Genomic DNA, 19214 nt, shown 5'->3' on the forward strand with positions numbered 1-19214 from the left:
CATGGAGCACTGCAGATCCGAAGGCCGCGTCCTCTCTTGACTGCTGGACCAGGGCGTAGTGGGAAGCAAAGGTGTGGACCGATGACCAGGTCGCTGCCCGACAGATTTCCTGGATGGGCACACGGGCGAGGAAAGCCAGCGACGACGCCTGCGCCCTGGTAGAATGCGCAGTCACCCGGCCCGTAGGGACGTGGGCCAAGTCATAGCAGGTCCTGATACAGGACGTTACCCATGAGGATAACCTCTGGGAGGAGATAGGAAGCCCCTTCATGCGGTCCGCTACCGCCACGAAAAGCTGGGGGGATTTGCGGAAGGGTTTGGTCCTCTCCACATAGAACGCGAGAGCCCTACGGACATCAAGCGAGTGGAGCTGCTGCTCCCTGCCTGAAGAGTGAGGTTTCGGGAAAAAAACCGGAAGGAATATCTCTTGGTTGATGTGGAAGGTCGAGACTACCTTGGGGAGAAAGGCAGGGTGTGGCCTCAGCTGCACCTTATCTTTGTGGAAGACTGTATACGGGGGGTCTACCACAAGAGCCCGGAGTTCCGACACCCGCCTAGCTGAGGTGATAGCTACTAAAAAGGCAGTCTTCCAAGAGAGGTAAAGCAGGGAGCAAGTAGCTAACGGCTCAAAGGGGGGCCCCATGAGCCGAGACAACACCAGGTTAAGATCCCAGGTTGGAGCAGGGAGTTGGACGTTAGGGTATAAACGTTCCAGCCCCTTAAGGAATCTAGACACCGTCGGGTGAGAAAAAACAGAGCGACCATCCCCACCCGGGTGAAAGGTGGAGATAGCTGCCAGGTGGACTCGCAACGACGATATCGCCAGACCCTGTTGTTTGAGGGACCAAACGTAGTCTAAGATATTGGCCACCGAAACTTCCATAGGGCAGAGATCTCTCTCCACGCACCAACAGGAGAAACGCTTCCACTTGGCCGAGTATGTCGCTCTCGTGGAAGGCTTCCTGCTGCCCAAAAGCACCTCCCTCACCGGTGTGGAGCAGCGCAGCTCAGAGCCGGTCAGCCACGCAGGAACCACGCCGCTAGGTGCAGCGACTGCAGGTCCGGGTGACAGAGAGTCCCGTGCTCCTGGGTAATCAGATCCGGGTGAAGGGGCAGGGGAACTGGGTCGGCTATGGCCAGGTCCAGCAGCATGGGGTACCAATGCTGCCTGGGCCACGCCGGGGCTACCATGATCATGCGAGCCCTGTCCCTGCGCACCTTCAGAAGGACCTTGTGAACCAGAGGAAACGGGGGAAACGCGTAGTACAAGTGGGTCGTCCACGGAATAAGGAAGGCATCCGCTATCGACCCGGGCTCCCTGCCCTGAAAGGAGCAGAACGCCTGGCACTTCTTGTTCCCCCCGGACGTGAAGAGGTCCACACGGGGATAACCCCACCTCTGGAAGATGGAGAGAGCGACGTCCGGGCGAAGGGACCACTCGTGCGATAGGAAGGATCTGCTCAAGCGATCCGCCAGCGTGTTCCGTACTCCGGGGAGGAAGGAAGCCGTGAGGTGAATGGAATGGGCTACACAAAAGTCCCAGAGTCGCATCGCCTCGTGACACAGGGGAGAGGATCTGGTGCCGCCCTGCTTGTTGATATAGTACATGGTCGTCGTGTTGTCGGTAAACACCGCGACACAACGACCTCGAAGCTGGTGGCAGAACGTCTGACAAGCAAGGCGGACCGCTCTCAACTCCCGCATGTTGATGTGCAACCTCACCTCCTGCGGGGACCACAGGCCCTGCGTTCTCAGGGTTCCCAGGTGGGCCCCCCAGCCGAGATCTGAGGCATCCGTTGTCAGGGACACCGAGGGCTGAGGTGGGTGGAAAGGGAGCCCCGCACACACTACGGACTGGTCTAGCTACCAGTCGAGAGAATCTAACACCCCTTGGGGGATCGTGATCAGCATGTCTAGCGGCTGCCTTGCCGGCCGGTAATGCTCGATGAGCCACAACTGGAGGGGCCTCATGCGGAGCCGAGCATAACCGGTCACAAACATGCATGCTGCCATGTGGCCTAACAGGGTTAGACATGTCCGCACTGATGTCAAGGGGGCTGCCCGTAGTCGTTGAACGATCGCCGACAATGCCTGGAACCTCGGGAACGGCAGAAGAGCCCTGGCCACGGTGGCGTCCAGGACGGCCCCGATGAACTCCACCCTCTGCGTGGGGATCAGGGTGGACTTGTCCATGTTGATCAAGAGGCCCAAAGTAGCAAACAGGCCGGTGATCACGCAGACATGGCTGCAAACTTGCAGTTCCGACGTGCCCCGGATTAACCAATCGTCTAGGTAAGGGAACACGTGGATACGACTGCGCCGAAGATGTGCCACAACAACTGCCATGCATTTTGTAAATACCCTCGGGGCCGTAGAAAGGCCAAATGGGAGGACTGCAAATTGGTAGTGAAGAGAGCCCACCACGAAACGAAGGAAACGTCTGTGGTGTGGCCAAATGGCAATGTGAAAATAAGCGTCCTGCATGTCGAGGGCGGCGTACCAGTCTCCCGGATCCAGGGATGGGATAATGGTCCCCAGGGATACCATGCGGAACTTCAACTTCACCAGGTATTTGTTGAGCTCTCGCAGGTCGAGGATAGGCCTGAGGCCTCCCTTGGCCTTGGGGATCAGAAAGTAACGGGAATAAAACCCCTTGCCTTTCTCGTTTTCCGGAACCGCCTCTATAGCTCCTTTGCTGAGGAGCGCCTGTACCTCCTGCCGAAGGAATTGCTCGTGAGAGGGGTCCCTGAAGAGGGACGAGGAAGGGGGGCGGGAAGGAGGAAACGATATAAACTGCAGGCGGTATCCTGTCTGCACCGTGCGTAAGACCCAGCGGTCCGATGTTATTTGGGTCCACGCCAGGAGGAAAAACGAAAGGCGGTTGGAAAACGGGGGGGAAGGATCCGTGGGGGAAACTGTTACTGCGCCCTCGGGCGCACCTTCAAAATGAAGGCTTGGGTCCAGGCGGGGGCTTAGAGGAGCCTTGATTCTGCCCCCCTTGGTTCCCCGAATGCCTGCGCCTTCCATTCCTGCCACGGCGCCTATTAAGGTCCTGCCGTTGGCGGAACTGGGGATATGGCCTGCGCTGCTGTTGCTGCTGTGGCCGGAAGGGTCTGCGCTGCGTTCCCGGTGTGTGCATCCCGAGGGAGCGCATAATGACCCGATTGTCCTTTAGACTCTTAAGTCTGGGGTCTGTCTTCTCCGAAAACAGGCCCTGGCCTTCGAACGGGAGGTCCTGGATGGTATGTTGGAGCTCCGGAGGAAGGCCAGAGACCTGCAGCCAGGAGATACGGCGCATCGTTACCCCCGAAGCGAGGGTGCGGGCAGCCGAGTCTGCAGCGTCCAAAGAAGCTTGCAATGATGTACGCGCAACCTTCTTGCCCTCATCTAGGATGGCTGCAAATTCTTGGTGGGCGTCTTGTGGCAGCAGCTCTTTAAATTTGTCCGCTGCCACCCATGAGTTGAAAGCGTACCTGCTGAGCAGGGCTTGTTGGTTCGAAACCCTGAGCTGCAGCGCCCCAGCCGAGTATACTTTGCGTCCAAGGAGGTCCATACGCCTGGCCTCCCTGGATTTGGGGGCTGGAGCTTCCTGCCCATGACGCTCTCTGTCATTTACCGACTGTACCACCAGGGAACACGGTGTCGGGTGGATATGGAGGTACTCATAGCCTTTAGAGGGGGCCATGTACTTCCTCTCGACGCCCCTCGCCGTAGGGGGGATGGAGGCCGGTGACTGCCAGATGGTATTGGCATTGGCCTGGATCGTCCTTATGAAGGGTAGGGCGACCCTGGTGGGAGCATCCGAGGAGAGGATGGTGACAATTGGATCCTCGATCTCCGAGACCTCCTCGGCTTGTAGGCTCAGATTCTGAGCTACTCGCCTAAGGAGGTCTTGGTGCGCCCTGAGATCCAGCGGGGGGGGGGGCTACTGGAGGAGGTGCCAGCCACCGCTTCATCAGGGGAGGAGGATGAGGAGACCCCCGGCAAGAAAGTGTCCAATGGGGGGGTCCCCCTCGGCCCTCGCCTCTGTCTCAGGAGCCAGAGCGGAGTCCTGCTGCTTGGACCCTTCCTCTCCATCCGGGGAGGGAGGGGGGCGAGACCGAGGCTTCCAGCACCCTGTGCTCCGCCGTCGCAGGCCTAGCAGGAAGCTGTTGGGGGCCCTGGGCTTGATGGTATGCCCATGGGGTCCAAAACCCCCACTGCTGCGGGCCTTGGTCTTGTTGTGGCGGGTCTGAAAAGAGCGCCGCCTGCCGGTCGGTGCCCAGCGCATACCCGCTGTCCGTTTGCGAAGAGACCGACGGCTGCCTAGAAGGCCACGGCGGGGCCGACCCTGGCTGGTAAGGTTCTGCGCGGGTCGGCAGCGACGATCTTCTCGGTGCCGGGGATCGGTACCGGGAGTCATAGCGGTGCCGGGATCGGGACCGGGACCGGGTTCTGTCTCGGTGCCGGGATCTGGACCGGTACCGGCCGCCGCTTCGGTGCCGGGATCGGGACCGGGACCTGCCACCGACGCGGTGCCGGGAGGTCGACCGGGACCGGGACCTGCCACCAGCTCGGTGCCGGGAGGTCGACCGGTGCGGCGAGTGACGGCGGGACTGGCTCCTGGAGTCACGGTGCCGGTATCGGCGGCTGGAGTCAGACCGCGACCGTCTAGAGGTCGATCGGTGCCGCGAGTGCGACCAGTACCGCCGAGGGGAGCGGTGCCGGGACTGCGAGCGGCGATGAGATCTTGACCTGCCGTGACGTCGGGACCTGGACCGCGAGCGCGAGTCCCAAGACGGTGCCGACATCATGGGCTTGCCTCTAGATGCGACCCGCACCGGAGGTACCGGGGGTGGCAGCTGAGTAGGCTCTGTCAAGGCAATAAGGTCCCGTGCCGAGGCGAAGGTCTCCGGCGTGGATGGGACCAAAATCTCAACCCCAGATCTCATGGGGGAGCTTGGCGGCACCGGACTCGACGGACCCGCCGGGCCCGGAGTCGACGGTGCCGGCGGCGCCGCGGCCGATGTTGAGGCCGGGCGCTCCAGTCGGGTCTGCCTGGCTGGAGTAGCAGACGCTGACGGTCTTGGTTCTGCACCCGGTGCCGGAGAAGGTCGGTGCCGGGGAGTCTTTCCGGTGCCGGTGCGATCCGGTGCCGGCGCCGAGATCACGGCCTGCGAAGCCGCCGGGTCAAGTGCCGCCTCCATAAGGAGAGTCCGGAGTCTTTGGTCTCTCTCCTTTTTTGTCCTGGGCTTAAAAGCCTTGCAGATGCGGCACTTGTCCGATCTGTGCGATTCCCCCAGGCACTTCAGGCACGCGTCGTGGGGGTCACTGGTAGGCATAGGCTTTTTACAGGCCGCACACTGCTTAAAGCCTGGCGAACCAGGCATGAGCCCGGTGCCGGGAAGGGCTACAGCCCCCGGCTAACAACTATTTACAACCTATTTACACTTAATTACTTACTAACTAACTTAACGATCTAACTAACGACTATTAACAATAACGAGAGATAGCAAGGAGCTAGGGACGTGGAGGACAGCTATGCCGCGCTCCACAGTTCCAACGACCGACACGGCGGTAAGAAGGAACTGAGGAGCGGGTGGGCCGGCAGGGATATATATTGAGCGCCATGGCGGCGCCACTCCAGGGGGCGACCTGCCGGCCCACTGGAGTTGCTAGGGTAAAAAGTTTCCGACGAACGTGCACGCGCAGCGCGCACACCTAACTGGAATGGATGTGAGCAATCACTCGAAGAAGAATAACTGTTACACTCTCTTTGGTAATCTTGGATCATATCTTATGTACTGTTTGGAAGACCAAATGGCAATCCACTACTATTCTCCCCCTTACATACCAAGCCGGGATCAACCAGAAACAGGCTAAAATCTGTAACACTCACTGCTATTCATGAATTTGGAAAGCATCACACCTCTGCCAAGTTTAACTACAGGTAACTAATACATGACTAGTTAAATAAGGAGGAAAAAATCCCCAAAATTGTATAAGATTAAAGTCAATAATGTACAAAAACTAGGGCTGGTCAAAGATTTTTCCATCTAAATGATTTTTTGATTGAAAATTGGGATTTGAGTATAGCAAATTTTTCACTAATGGTGTCTGCCCTTCGTGGACATTTTTAATTTTTAATTGAAACTGAATGTCTGAAAACTGGTATTTTGGTTTTTAATTTTTTGCCAAAAATAAAGTTTTTCATTGAAGGAAAAAGCCTTATCCAACCAGCTCCAACAAAAATGCTCCAGCTCAGCAGGAATCCATAAGCTACCCAGCAGCTAACCCAGGTGTAATGTTTTTGACCATTATTGTCTATTTGACACTATTTAGCACTGTCAGAGGTTGTAGGCATGCAGCAGAACCAAATTTCTCACAGGGGGCTTGAATGCCCTCACATATGGTGGAGGGACATTAGGGCCACAATGGAGCCAGAGTCCCCAGAAGGAGTGCTGACCGAGAACTCTCGGAGGTAATTTGTAGTTTTAGAAAGCAATGGCACTATAAAAAAATTTCTCTCTCCAGTTTTTCCTTAGCAATAGTTAGCTTTCTGGCTAACATGGTTTGGAACCAATTACACAGGGTACCTCTACACTTTAAGGAGGGTGGTATAATTCCCAACTTGATGAGACGTACCCACGCCAGTTCTGATCAAGCTAGCATGCTAAAAATAGTGTGTAGCCATAAGAGGGGCTAGCCACCCCAAGTACATGCCTAGAGTTTCTGACAGGGTTATACTTGGGACAACTAGCTGCTTGCCCCACTGTGGCTACGCTATTTTTAGCATGGTAGTTCAATCAGAAGTAGTGCACGTATATCGCCTCAAGATGGGAATTACACCCCCAGCGTAGACATACCTTAAGTTAAAATTTAAGAGGGACAAACTAAACAATTTGATATTGATGTAACATTAAATAGTGAAACAGCTCAATACCTTACAAACCCCTCTGAGGGTCACACTTTTCTCCTGAGGGCAAGCGTCTTTACCTCGTCCACAACACAGCTCCTCCTGCCATGGTAAAGCCAAATGTTGAACTGCCATAGGAAGTCCCACATCTCTCTCGCCCTGGAGAAGACACAAGCAGCATAACATTACCAAGGGCAGTCAGATACTAAACACACAATAAGATGTACACAGACCTCTATTCACCCCCCCAACACACCAAAAATAATAAATATCGTAGCAAGAGAGGAACTTACAGAGTGACCAGATGCACTTCCTGAGATGCAGGAGATTCTTGTGTCCTATAAGAGTGCCCCAAATCCTACCCACTAATTCAAACTTTGACTTTATCTGGTGCTCTCCGTAGCAACAGGGAAGTGGGCAGGATTTGTCTCCAATTGATTAGGAAACTTTGCCTCAGTGGGAAGAGACCCTCCTAATACAGAGCCAAGTGTCATAAGACCTGCCTTAAAAGTCTTTTCTCTACAGTTACCTTTGTTCTTTGGAGGAAGTTTATCTGCTTGCTTTTTACATAAAGTGGCCATTAAATATCAGTGACCACATCAAATGATGGTGATTTACCTCTTATTAGAACTAAGAAAATGTAATTTGCCAAGATTCCGCTTCCAGAAGTTTTCTTCAGTGTCCTGAAAAGTTTGCAGAACAAAATGAAGTATGTAACGGGTGCAGATAAATGGAACAAACACTCCTACAACATGCCATCTGAACAGTGTGGTAACAAGACAGTTTTAAGTACCAAATTCATTAAAGGTCATTTTTATTAACTAAAAAATGTACAATATTTGTAATCTTATTTCCTTAAAGAGAACACGGTCAAATAGTTTAGGCCTTTGATTAGCCTGTTATTTTTATATTGAAATATATTCAGAAAAAATAGTTATTACCAAACCTAACCTGAAAACAAAATCATCTCTGATAAAGTTTGCAGATAACACCAAAACTGGGGGAATTGTAAATAATGAAGAAAACACGTCACTGATCCAAAGCGATCTGGCTTGCTAGTAAAATATGTATTGTTTGCACCCAGCTTAACACAGCTAAATGTAAACGTATACATCTAGGAACAAAGAATGTTGGTCATACTTACCCGATGGAGGACTCTAACCTGGAAAGGAGTGACTCTGAAAAAGATTTAGGTATTGTGATAATCAGCTGAATATGAGCTCCCAGCGTGGCACTGAGGCCAAAAGGGCTCATGCAATTTTTGGACGTATAAAGAGGGGTCTTGAGTAGTAGCGAGGTTATTTTACCTCTGTATTTGGGACTGGTGCAACCACTGCTGGAATGCTTTCTCCAGTTCTGGTGTCCACAGTTCAAGAAAAATGTTGATAAATTGGAGAGGGTTCAGAGAAGAGCAGTGAGAATGCTTAAGGGTTAGAAAACATGCCTTATAGCGATAAGCTAAATGGATTGAGCTCCTTGAGTCTAACAAAGAGATGGTTAAGGGTTAACTTAATTACAATCTATAAGTACCTACATGGAAAACAAATATTTAAAATGGGCTCTTCAATCTAGCTGAGAAAGGCATAACACAATCCAACGGCTGGAAGTTGAAGTTAGAGAAATTCAGCCTAGAGGTAAGGTGTACATTTTTAACAATGAGCATAATTAACCATTGGAACAGCTTCAAAGGTTTTGGAGGATTCTCCATCACTGACAATTTTTAAATCAAGACTGGATGTTTTTCTAAAAGATATACTCCTTTGGGGAAGTTCTATGGTCTGTGTTATACAGGAGGCCAAACCAGATGATCACAATGCCCCTTTCAGTCTTGGAATCTGTGAACAAATCTAAACAGAACAAAAAAATACCTTTCCCTTGCTGGTAGAAAATATTGCACTACAAGAATGTGGTGGTGCATAAGAAAAGTTACACTGACAATGAAAAAAAAAGTTATAAAGAGTAGTCTGTATAGAAAAATCTGTACAATCTGTGGCGAGAAATGCAAAAAGTGAAACAAATAGCAAAAAATGACAAATAAGGGATACAGAATTCACAACACATCAGAGTCCCAATCCTGACAGGAGTTTTCAGGCATTCCCTCTATATTTATAATTTTTCATTCCTGGTAACTTTAGGTGGTATTAGCTACATTATCAAGAATTTTTTTTAATATATATAGTCTACCTAAGGTCACTTTTTACACATTTTATCTTAGATGGCTCATGGGACAATTTAAAATACATCTGTGTGGTAATGCTGAGTTCTCTAATTTCATTAAGACACAGTACAACTATGTTTTTATATAAATTCTTCAGCATCTGCAATGACTGTACATCAATGGATTGTGGGTGGATTTCTGCCCTCTTCTGGATAAGAACATCAGAACAGCCATACTGGGTCAGACCAAAGGTCCATCCAGCCCAGTATCTGTCTACAGACAGTGGCCAATGCCAGGTGCCCCAGAGGGAGCGAACCAACAGGCAATGATCAAGTGATCACTCTCCTGCCATCCAGCTTCATCCTCTGACAAACAGAGGCTAGGGACACCATTCCCCACTCATCCTGGCTAACAGCCATTTATGGACTTAACCACCATGAATTTATCCAGTTCTCTTTTAAACGCTGTTATAGTCCTAGCCTTCACAACCTCCTCAGGTAAGGACTTCCACAAGTTGACTGTGCACTGTGTGAAGAACTTCCCTTTATTTGTTTTAAACCTGCTGCCTATTAATTTCATTTGATGACCCCTAGTTCTTGTATTATGGGAATAAGTAAATAACTTTTCCTTATCCACTTTCTCCACACCACTCATGATTTTACATACCTCTATCATATCCCCCCCAGTCTCCTCTTTTCCAAGCTGAAGAGTCCTAGCTTCTTTAGCTTTCCTCATATGGGACCCTCTCCAAACCCATAATCATTTTAATTGCCCTTTTCTGAACCTTTTCTAGTGCCAATATATCTTTTTTGAGGTGAGGAGACCACATCTGTACACAATATTCAAGATGTGGGCATACCATGGATTTATATAAGGGCAATAATATATTCTCAGTCTTATTCTCTATCCCCTTTTTAATGATTTCTAATATCCTATTTGCTTTTTTGACCACGTCTGCACACTGCGTGGACATCTTCAGAGACCATAGACTCATAGATTTTAGGGTCAGAAGGGCCCAATGTGATAATCTAGTCTGACCTCCTGCACAAAGCAGGCCACAGAACCCTATCCATCCACTTCTATAACAAACCCCTAACCTATGTCCGAGTTACGGAAGTCTTCAAATTGTGGTTTGAAGACCTCAAGCTTTAGAGAATCCACGATGACGCCAAGATCTTTTTCCTGACTCGTTGTAGCTAAATTAGCCCCCATCTTATTGTAGATATAGCTGGGGTTATTTTTTCTAATGTGCATTACTTTACATTTATCCACATTAAATTTAATTTGCCATTTTGTTGCCCTATCACTTGGATGGACTATGTATCAGCTCCTTGTACTGACTCAGCTCTCCATTAGATCACTGGGCAGGGGAACAATGTCTTTTGAACAAAAGTCTTACATTCCCATCCAATTCCTACCTAGTGACTAGGGAGAATGTGCCTTCATGGCCATGAACTGTTAGAAACGTCTCCTTACAGGGTGAAATTCACCCTTGTGCAGAGACTCACCCAAGGTCTAGGCACAAGGTCCTAACCTTAACTGGTGCATATGTTTTGAGAGGGGTTCTCCACACAGGGGTGAATTTCGTCTTCCTGGCTAGTTGAAAGCATTGTAATTTACTGTCAACCTTAAAGACAGCAAAAAACAAACAACACAGGAGTCAACAGTGATCATTAGAAAGGAACTGTAGGAGCACTCAGATCAACAAGAAAACATGCAAATCTCTGATGTAGACTACAAAATATCAACTAAAAGTTGTACACCACAAAATATCAATTAAAAGTTCTACACCAAGACCCCAATTCTACAATCCACATGGCAGACCTTTGGACCACCCACTGACATCAAACCCGTTTGCAATGTGCTGCCTTAGGAACACTGATTTACATTCCAAGCCTGGCAGTCACCTGTCTTGGGCCAGTGGGAGCTGAGTAAACCATGGAGGGATGGACAGTCTCCTCCTATCTGTATTGCTGCTGCTTTGCACAGGAACACCAATCATAATCAGAGCCCCCCTCTCACTAAAACAAGTAGCTAAATAATTGAACTGTTGCTTTTAGTTTCATTATAGCAATTATGATTGAATATAATCTCTGGCCAGCCAGTAAATATTCAGAAACAGAAAAAAAAGGTCCCACCCATTTCTCCAGAATGAAGGGGTACTGACTGAAGGATTAAGATTTAAGATTTTGGATCCACCAGAAGAAACCAAGAGGCTATAGACTGAGGAATGTTCTAGCATCTGGATCCTATATGGGGTAATGGCCAGCTAAGTATCAAATGAGAGTTGAAGACTACTGAAATTTGATTAGAAACAAACAAAAAACCTTTAACGTGGCTTAATGCATCAATACACAGCAGTAAATGAGCATTCTCTCTGTGCCTCACAGAGCCAGGTATTTACAAAGAGTGCCTTAAACCTAAGGGAGTGGGAGGGGCAAGGGGGGCTGAAAATAATGTAACATTTTAAGAGCTGTTAAGGTAACAATATTTATACTGAGATAGGAGTCAGAGTTATTTAAGGAAGCAAATATCCTTGGTAATTTGACAGGACAAATGGCAACATTTACTCAGTTATATTGCTGGATCAAATATCACTGGGGAAAGGCAGGAGCTAAAATATTTTCCCTAAATCCAGGTTGGTTCAGTATTTCCACATCCTTGTCTAAGGACCACAGGTTTATGTGGAGCTATACAACTGAAATTTACAGCTTCCCTATACTGCGGGGAAGAAACACCTCTAGGGATGAACTGATAGTCTATTTCACGACTCATTCAGTCTCTGGCCTTTGCTGAAAGTGTGCCCCAAAAAGAGACAATTAGTGCCAGCTAAGTGAAAAATCTCTGACTCTATACATTTTTCTCATACAATCCAGCGCTCTCTTCAAACGGTTGGCATTTCCGGGTATAATTTTGGGTTAAACACTGAACCTGACCTGAACAGTGAGTTCAGTGTTGATAAGGAGATGAACAGCAGGAGGAAGGCTAATGGGTTTATGTAATGAATAGTGAGTTTTGATGGCCGGCATTTCCTACAATAAAAAGATTAGGAGGAGTGTGAAAATTTTTGTAGTCAACTGTCCAATGAGACAATTGGATGACAATCTGCATTAGAGCTAACATCAGTCTATTTATGAGCTGTTAGCAATGACAGTCATATGTCCCCTGCCTTTAACAGCCTGACCTCCTGAATTGTCTGCACATTACTTCTGCATCATTAATTTGTCATGTTTGCTGTTTATTAGTCTCTCTGGTTTTGCTAATCCCACAGATGGCATGAAATCAGATAAGTCATTCTATCATTTCGAAACTAGAAAATAAAGCTGTAACTATGATTTAAATGCTTAGGGCCTGGTTCTTTGCTGCCTAGCACATTGTGTAGTCTCCCCTATGCAAAGTGGATGTGGTATGCTACCATTCTGATCTGTAGCATTTTACATTTACTTTGCAATCCCTTTGCACAGATAAAAATTATTTCACAAGGTGCCATTATGATCCCTTTATGCTGCTCTCATAGCATGGAGGCCAAAATGCCCCCTGGGGAATTGCTCCGGCAGCGCAGATGGTTCTATGCTGCCCTCCTGTGCAGCCACTGGTGCCAGGATGTGTTGGGTGTGTGGCTAGTGCAAGAGTAGATGGAGGCTATTCTGGACTGTGAGATGGCCAACTGGTTGAAAAGCTGTTTGAAGGCAAGTTTTAAATATGGAAATTTGCTGATACAGTGCAGTATCTCTTTAAGGCTCTTACAAGTACCTTTGCAGAGTAATGAAGCGTTCAAAGAGATCTCTGAAACAGTGTGTCTAATATATAAAGACTAGATTATTAATGTTTTAAGTTTACATAGCATGTTGTATTGAACACAATACGAACACAATAAAAAACAAGGGAGGGAAAATGATTTGAAGTATGTTAAGAATGGGGACAGGAGTTATACTTTCCATTAACAACTGTTAACAATAAATTTGTTTCAGATTTCAGAGGAGTGGGAGAGAGCAAAGTGGATGTACAATGCTTCAAATCTTCATTAAAATAAGGGAGGAACTCCTCTACCGCTGCTGACAGTACAAATTCATTTAGTGAGGCTAAATGATTCACAGTGTTCTCAAACTGAAAATTACTTAAACTACACTTAAATGCAGGGGAAAACAACTATAATTTATTTTAATATCTTGTGGTAAGGGAGGAGATTAAGCATTAATGTGAAGTTTCTAATGTCCCTGATGTAACTGGTATTCTTCATATAGGAGGAAGGGGGTAAGAATGTGAGTTGATATATTTCACTAAGTACGGACTGTTGAACATCTGAGTCGCCTTCTTGTTCACCAAATCCAACCACCTGAAAATTCAAAGGCCAGAGGGTTACCAAGAAGACAGTAAAAGTTTGGATGCTTAAAATCTAGAGTAAGCATATTTTAGCTAAACATTAAGTTTCAATCTGGACTCCATGGACACTCAATAACTATACCAGTACAGACCAAATTAAGGGTATGTCTACACTGCAATCAGAGATATGACCGCAGCCCATGTAGACATACCTGCGCTAGCACTGATCTAGCTAGCTCAAACGAGCAGTAAAGCCACAGCCGCACGGGCTAGCTGATAGCCACTCGACAATATACCCAGGGTTCTAGGTGGGTTTGTACAGCTTGTAATTCACACTAGCTAGAGAACAAAACTAGCTCTAGTTTGTCTATGCTTTGCTGCAGTCACACCCCTGATTCCAGTGTAGATGTATCCATAGGCTTTTATTTCTTTCTGCAACTTTCAAAGTAATTTATTCCTAATAGTATGAAAATTTTATATAGACAAAATTAAGATTTATTTCCCTCCTCTGACATGGGTTTAAAGCAGTAACAAGAGTTCAGATGTTAATAGCTATAGAAAGTGATATTTTCAATTCTATCATATAACTATTTTTTAAAAATTGAAGGTTTTTCATTCTGCTAGGGTGCTTCTAAGTGCTGCAAAGATGACTTACATAAGCCTCTTCACAGGAGTCTATTTTAAAAGAAGTTAGTCACAGAATGTGGGAAAGAAGAAAAGGACAGGCCCTAGAAATTAAATAAGGAAGTTACTGTTAACTCAATGGAGTGAAGCAATCTCATCTAACATCATGGTGATTCCAAACATACTCACATGTATACTGAGTGCTTTCCTCTCTTTGCCTCTATGAGCTTGGAACCAGTCAACTAGGTCTGACTTAGTTAGTGATTGTAGTGCTTCAACCTAAAACCCACAAGAGTACACTTTTCTAATGTCCAAATTTTACCCACATCTCTTGAAAGCAACCTAGTTCCCAACAGTTGAACAGTATTTTGAACGTTTCTACTAGTCTTCTGTTATTGTCCTCCAGTTCCATCCCAGAACAAATACTTGTAGCAAAATTTTAAATCCCAAAAGCAGCATTTAGTGACAGAAACACTTGCTGATGCTTATGAAATGGAATTGCTAGACATTTATATGAATTCTGAAAATCAGGTTTGAGTTGTAACTACTATTCATCTTGACACACTTAAAACAAAGATTTCTTTATACAGATCTCTCCAGGTCACAATGCATTCAGACCTTGAGGTACTGACTCCACCCTCCAGGTCTCCCTATTAATTCCTAATACTAGGTCACTATAAATTGGTGCTTAAGTATTGACAAGATGTTAAACTTTCTATTCAAGAAGCAATATTCAGTATTGATGTAACCCTGGCCCCAGTAAAGTCAGAAAGAGTTTACCATTGACTTTCATTGAGCCAGAATTTCACTCTATATTTCAAATATAAGTATCCAGTAAGACACAGTAAGATAATAACATTGGTTGACATTTAAATTTCATTCACTACCTCATGGGCAAGTCTGTCAAAAAGATATTGCTGAGTCATTATTTCATTCCAATTTCTATCCACCTCTTCTCCAAGACAGGAGTCTTCACATTCTTTAATATGTAGTAGAGCACTGACCTGTACAAGCACACTGATTATTATTACTCTTACACAGAAGCCACCGTATCGGAAAAGGGGTGGGATTCTGCTTCAACAGGGTTTAGTTAGCTCAGGCTCCTGTGTATTGTATGAGTTAAAGCAAAGTTTGAACTTGTGTTAAATGCAACTGCCAGCCTCTAAGGTTGGGACATTTGCTTTGAGTACTGAATTACTAATAGTCCTAGCATCCATTGAACAAGGCTGCATGTGTCCCCTGAGCTCATCTGGAGCCTTCCAGAATAACAGGAGTCCCATCCCAGGAGGGGAAGAGTCCAAAACCAAAAGAGGAAAAAAATCAAAGTACCCCGTCTGGTGCCAATTTCAGAAAATGCTACTGTGCGCTACAGCCAATGCCAGGAAGCATGACCAAGGAGCAGATCCAGCACCAGTATCTGATCATTTCCACTTTCTCCCTCTCCAAAGAGCTTGCACATTCTGTTTTTAACAATATGGGAAGATCAGAGCCATTCTTATGAGGCTGTGTTTGGGCTGCTTTTCCACTTTTACCTGAGTCCTGAATGCTTTTTCAGTTAAAAGCCTCATTCTTCCCTCAAAGTACAAAAGAAAGTCTTCTATTTTCTTGTCAACTAATTCAGAGCTGAAAGGAATAAGGGAAATATTAGGACCCATATGAATAACACTGGCAGAACTTAATAAGTAAGTGGGGGGAAATCAATAGTTTTAAATCGTGAGGTTCAGGAGCTAAGAACATACTTCGCTGTTTGCACAAGGGAGTCCGTCATTCTCCTAAGGAGAAACTAAACAAGAAGGGAAGAGGAAAAACACAATTTTTGAGAGGCACAGGTGGTCCATAGAACATTACCTGTTTGTTAAGGAGCATACAAAAGAAAGACATCAGTTTCAATTTGAGAACTTTCCCTGTCCTAAGAAATAAGGTAACTTGACAAATAAAGCTAGCCAGTCCTTTCATATAAGACCACTAAAGATTTATGTGCAGGAAGCTAATACTACACCTCTAACCCGCTATAACGCGACCCGATATAACACTAATTCGGATATAACACGGTAAAGCAGCACTCCGGGGAGGTGGGGCTGCACGCTCCAGCGGATCAAAGCAAGTTCAATATAACTCGGTATCACCTATAACGCAGTAAGATTTTTCTCCCAAAGACAGTGTTATATCGGGGTAGAGGTGTACTTCTCCTTCTTTTAATTCCTGACTAGTAATGGCATGGAATTTAGCTAGCAAGTAGTCCTAAGCCATATTGAAAGCCTGAGCCTGGGGTCCCAGACACAAGCTAACGGATTGTAGGGAAGCAGGTGTGATATAGATGTGACAGCTGTTTAAACAAGCGTTTCCCAACTGCTATGTCCATTGGGCTGATATTTCCAAGGAAAAAATATGCAGCAATTTGGAGGGGTGCAGAGACAAAGAAAAGATGGCTGTATATTATTATTGTTTCCAGATTGCTTCTGTTTTTGTTAAAAGTAATGATTAGCAATAAATCTATTTAAAATCAGTGATAAGATGTTGAATCAAACCAGTTTATCGTGAACTCTGAGTTTAAGATAAAATAGCATTTGAAAGGCTATTCACTTAGATCTTTGAAAACTGAGATGGGTTTTACTGGCCTATGAAAAGTCAGTCAAGTATAATTTAATGTACAGTAGTCTAATGTTCTTGTGTGTGTCATAAACCATTAGAAATGCTGTGCCGTGGGACACTGAAATAGAGAAAAGGAGGGGTTTTCTCAAAAGAGATGGTCTTGAAAAGTGAGCGTGGGGAAGCAGTGTGCCGAGCCCCCTCACAAGCAAACACCTTGCAGTGCACTTTAGTAATTACCACTGACCACCCCCTTGGATTTCAGAGGGAGAGTCTCCCAGTGCCCCTAGGGACTAGGTGTAGACGAAAAGAAACCCCTGACCTTCCCCCTCCATCTGAGCTCTTTGTAGCATTAGAGCCTAAGATTAAAACTGTATGTGGAAAGTATGAGTCCTGGCTGTAATTACACAGAATCTGCTAAAGAAGTGCACTCTCTGGGGCTCACTAAATACCACACATGCACACAGCTGCAGAGAGAAGGCATGCAAGAGTCAGCTTTGAAGCCTCCTAGCAGAATGGACAATAAAAATCAAAGGTGAAATAAACCCAGCAAGAAGATTAAAATGCTTCACTCAGTTCAGTGGTAAATGAAGCTGGCAGCAGTATAAGCACATCATTGTTGCCTTAAATAGAACACAATCTGTGGCATGACAAGAAGACCCCTGGTTGATTAAAATCACACATGCTCAACATTTTCACCATTAATCACTGATTTCTTCAAACTTCAGTAAATTCTCTATCAAATAAAGTTGATATGTTAAAACAATACATATGTCATGAGGCTGATGGGGCATTTTACGCACTGGAAAATAAGAAGTCACCTAACTTAAATGGTGAGTCTGTGGTGTGATACTTGTAATATGGACATCGGACTCTGCTCCTAAACAGATTGGCAAACGGGAAGAAGAATCCGGGACCAGCTCTATTGTGCGAGAGCCATGAGGACACTTTTCAGTATTGGCAAACTGTATTACACAGTTCAGCCACTAGATGGTGCAATGGACAGACTGGAAGTAACATTTTGCAAGATTTTACTTTGCAACCAAATTCCACAAGGAAACTGGAAACATACAGACATGCTCTTTAATTTATGCTATGGAGAAGCGTATCTTTAAACATTTTACATTTACTGAAGACAGTCATAGAAATGACTATGAAAGGGTTCTGTCTATCTTTGATGCATACTTTATACTTGGAGAAATGTGATTTATGAAAGGGCATGTCTACACCAAAAAATTCAACAACCAGAAGAATCTGTTGAATCTTTTATCACAGCTTTACTTGCACTGACAAAAAACTGATTTTGAGACTTTAAAACATGAAAATATTGGAGATAGATTAGTTACAGGGCTTGCAGATAAAAATCTTTCACAGCAGCTAAAATTAAAAACAGATTTAACCCTACATACAGCTATTCAAATAGCAAACTAGTCTGAGATGGTGAAACAGCAAAACCAAGAGCAATTCACCAAACCTGAAAAGCAAGAAATAGCTTAGGAGTTGTAAAAGATGCAGCATAACTGCTGAAAGTAATTATCATAAGACCCCTGAGAATAAAATGGACAAATTCCAGGCTAGCTACAAAGCTTTTCAGCCTAAATGCAGGAGATGTGGAAAAATTCATAGCCCAAGACACATATGTACAGCCAAAGGGACAAGATAATATAAATGCACAAATACAGACATTTTGCAGCCCTTTGCTGCACCGAAGCAGTCAGGGAGTTGACCCATATTACAGACAATCAAGAGTCACTGCTTTTGGAATCTATCTCATGTGATCACACAGAGCCTGCCTGGAGAGTGAAGCTGAATATTCATGGAAAGACTGTTGACTTTAAAACGGACTCAGAAGCAGATGTGACAGTCGTATCAGAAGGGACTTACCATAGCCTTCAACCCCTCTCAGAGCTGAAATCATCTGAGATCAACAGAGCAAACTTTACACATGGCAGATGCAGAAAAAGAAGATGATGATTCAAAGACTCCAAACTGACCAGAGACAGTCATTGCAATTAATGGACAGCCAGATGACCAAGTTGTTAGACATCTGGGTTGTGTAATTAGAAAACCCATACAATTCAGAAACATTTAGAATTATATGTACTGAACTTTAAAACAGCATGATAATGTACATTTTGTAAAATGTTATGCATGGTAGGAATGTAAAATTTAAAGAGGGAGATGTAATGGAATGCTAAACTGTATTATACTGTTACCCACTAGGTGGAGCCATGCATAACATATCTTATCTGCACATACAAGAGTTCTAATGGGTGTTGCCTTAAAGATGTCTTAAGAGAACACATCTCCTGTATCTCTCTGGGATGGAAGCTCTGTAACCAGTCCAAGACAGATTGCCACAAGACAGATATCAGTGTCAAAGTACTGTGGAAAAACGTCAGGGATTCTGAAATATTACTTGGCTATATGCTTACAAGGTGGTAGACAGCTACTACTTCAACTGGGATCTGCAAAGGTTAGCTCTTAAAAGCCACAGAAGGTCAAAGGCCCCTGAGATGGAAACACTAACATGCAGTTTAATCAATCTTTTAAATTATTAAGAATAATAAATTCAGCTAAAGGACAGAGGGGACCACCAGAGCATCTAGTCTAACCTCCAGTATA

At 45.7% G+C, this 19214-nt stretch overlaps 1 protein-coding gene across 16 annotated transcripts in view; it reads right to left on the minus strand.

Annotated features, from left to right (window-relative positions):
• Positions 1-19214, minus strand: part of LOC127055393 (nardilysin-like) — a 123587-nt gene that overhangs the window by 19093 nt on the left and 85280 nt on the right. For 4 of the 16 annotated variants that reach the window (XM_050962291.1, XM_050962295.1, XM_050962294.1 and 1 more), the window contains 6 exons: positions 15533-15623; positions 14888-15004; positions 14190-14279; positions 8040-8251; positions 7514-7578; positions 6976-7054 (listed from right to left, as the gene is read on the minus strand). In XM_050962291.1, the coding sequence (XP_050818248.1) occupies positions 6976-7054; positions 7514-7578; positions 8040-8251; positions 14190-14279; positions 14888-15004; positions 15533-15623 (654 nt within the window). Of the gene's footprint in view, positions 1-6922; positions 7055-7513; positions 7579-8039; positions 8252-11252; positions 13390-14189; positions 14280-14887; positions 15005-15532; positions 15624-19214 lie in introns of those variants that run through there. The other 12 variants (XM_050962293.1, XM_050962292.1, XM_050962300.1 and 9 more) reach the window with 9 other exon arrangements.

This window comes from Gopherus flavomarginatus, chromosome 7 (assembly GCF_025201925.1).
Source record: "Gopherus flavomarginatus isolate rGopFla2 chromosome 7, rGopFla2.mat.asm, whole genome shotgun sequence".
Lineage (NCBI taxonomy): Eukaryota > Metazoa > Chordata > Testudines > Testudinidae > Gopherus > Gopherus flavomarginatus.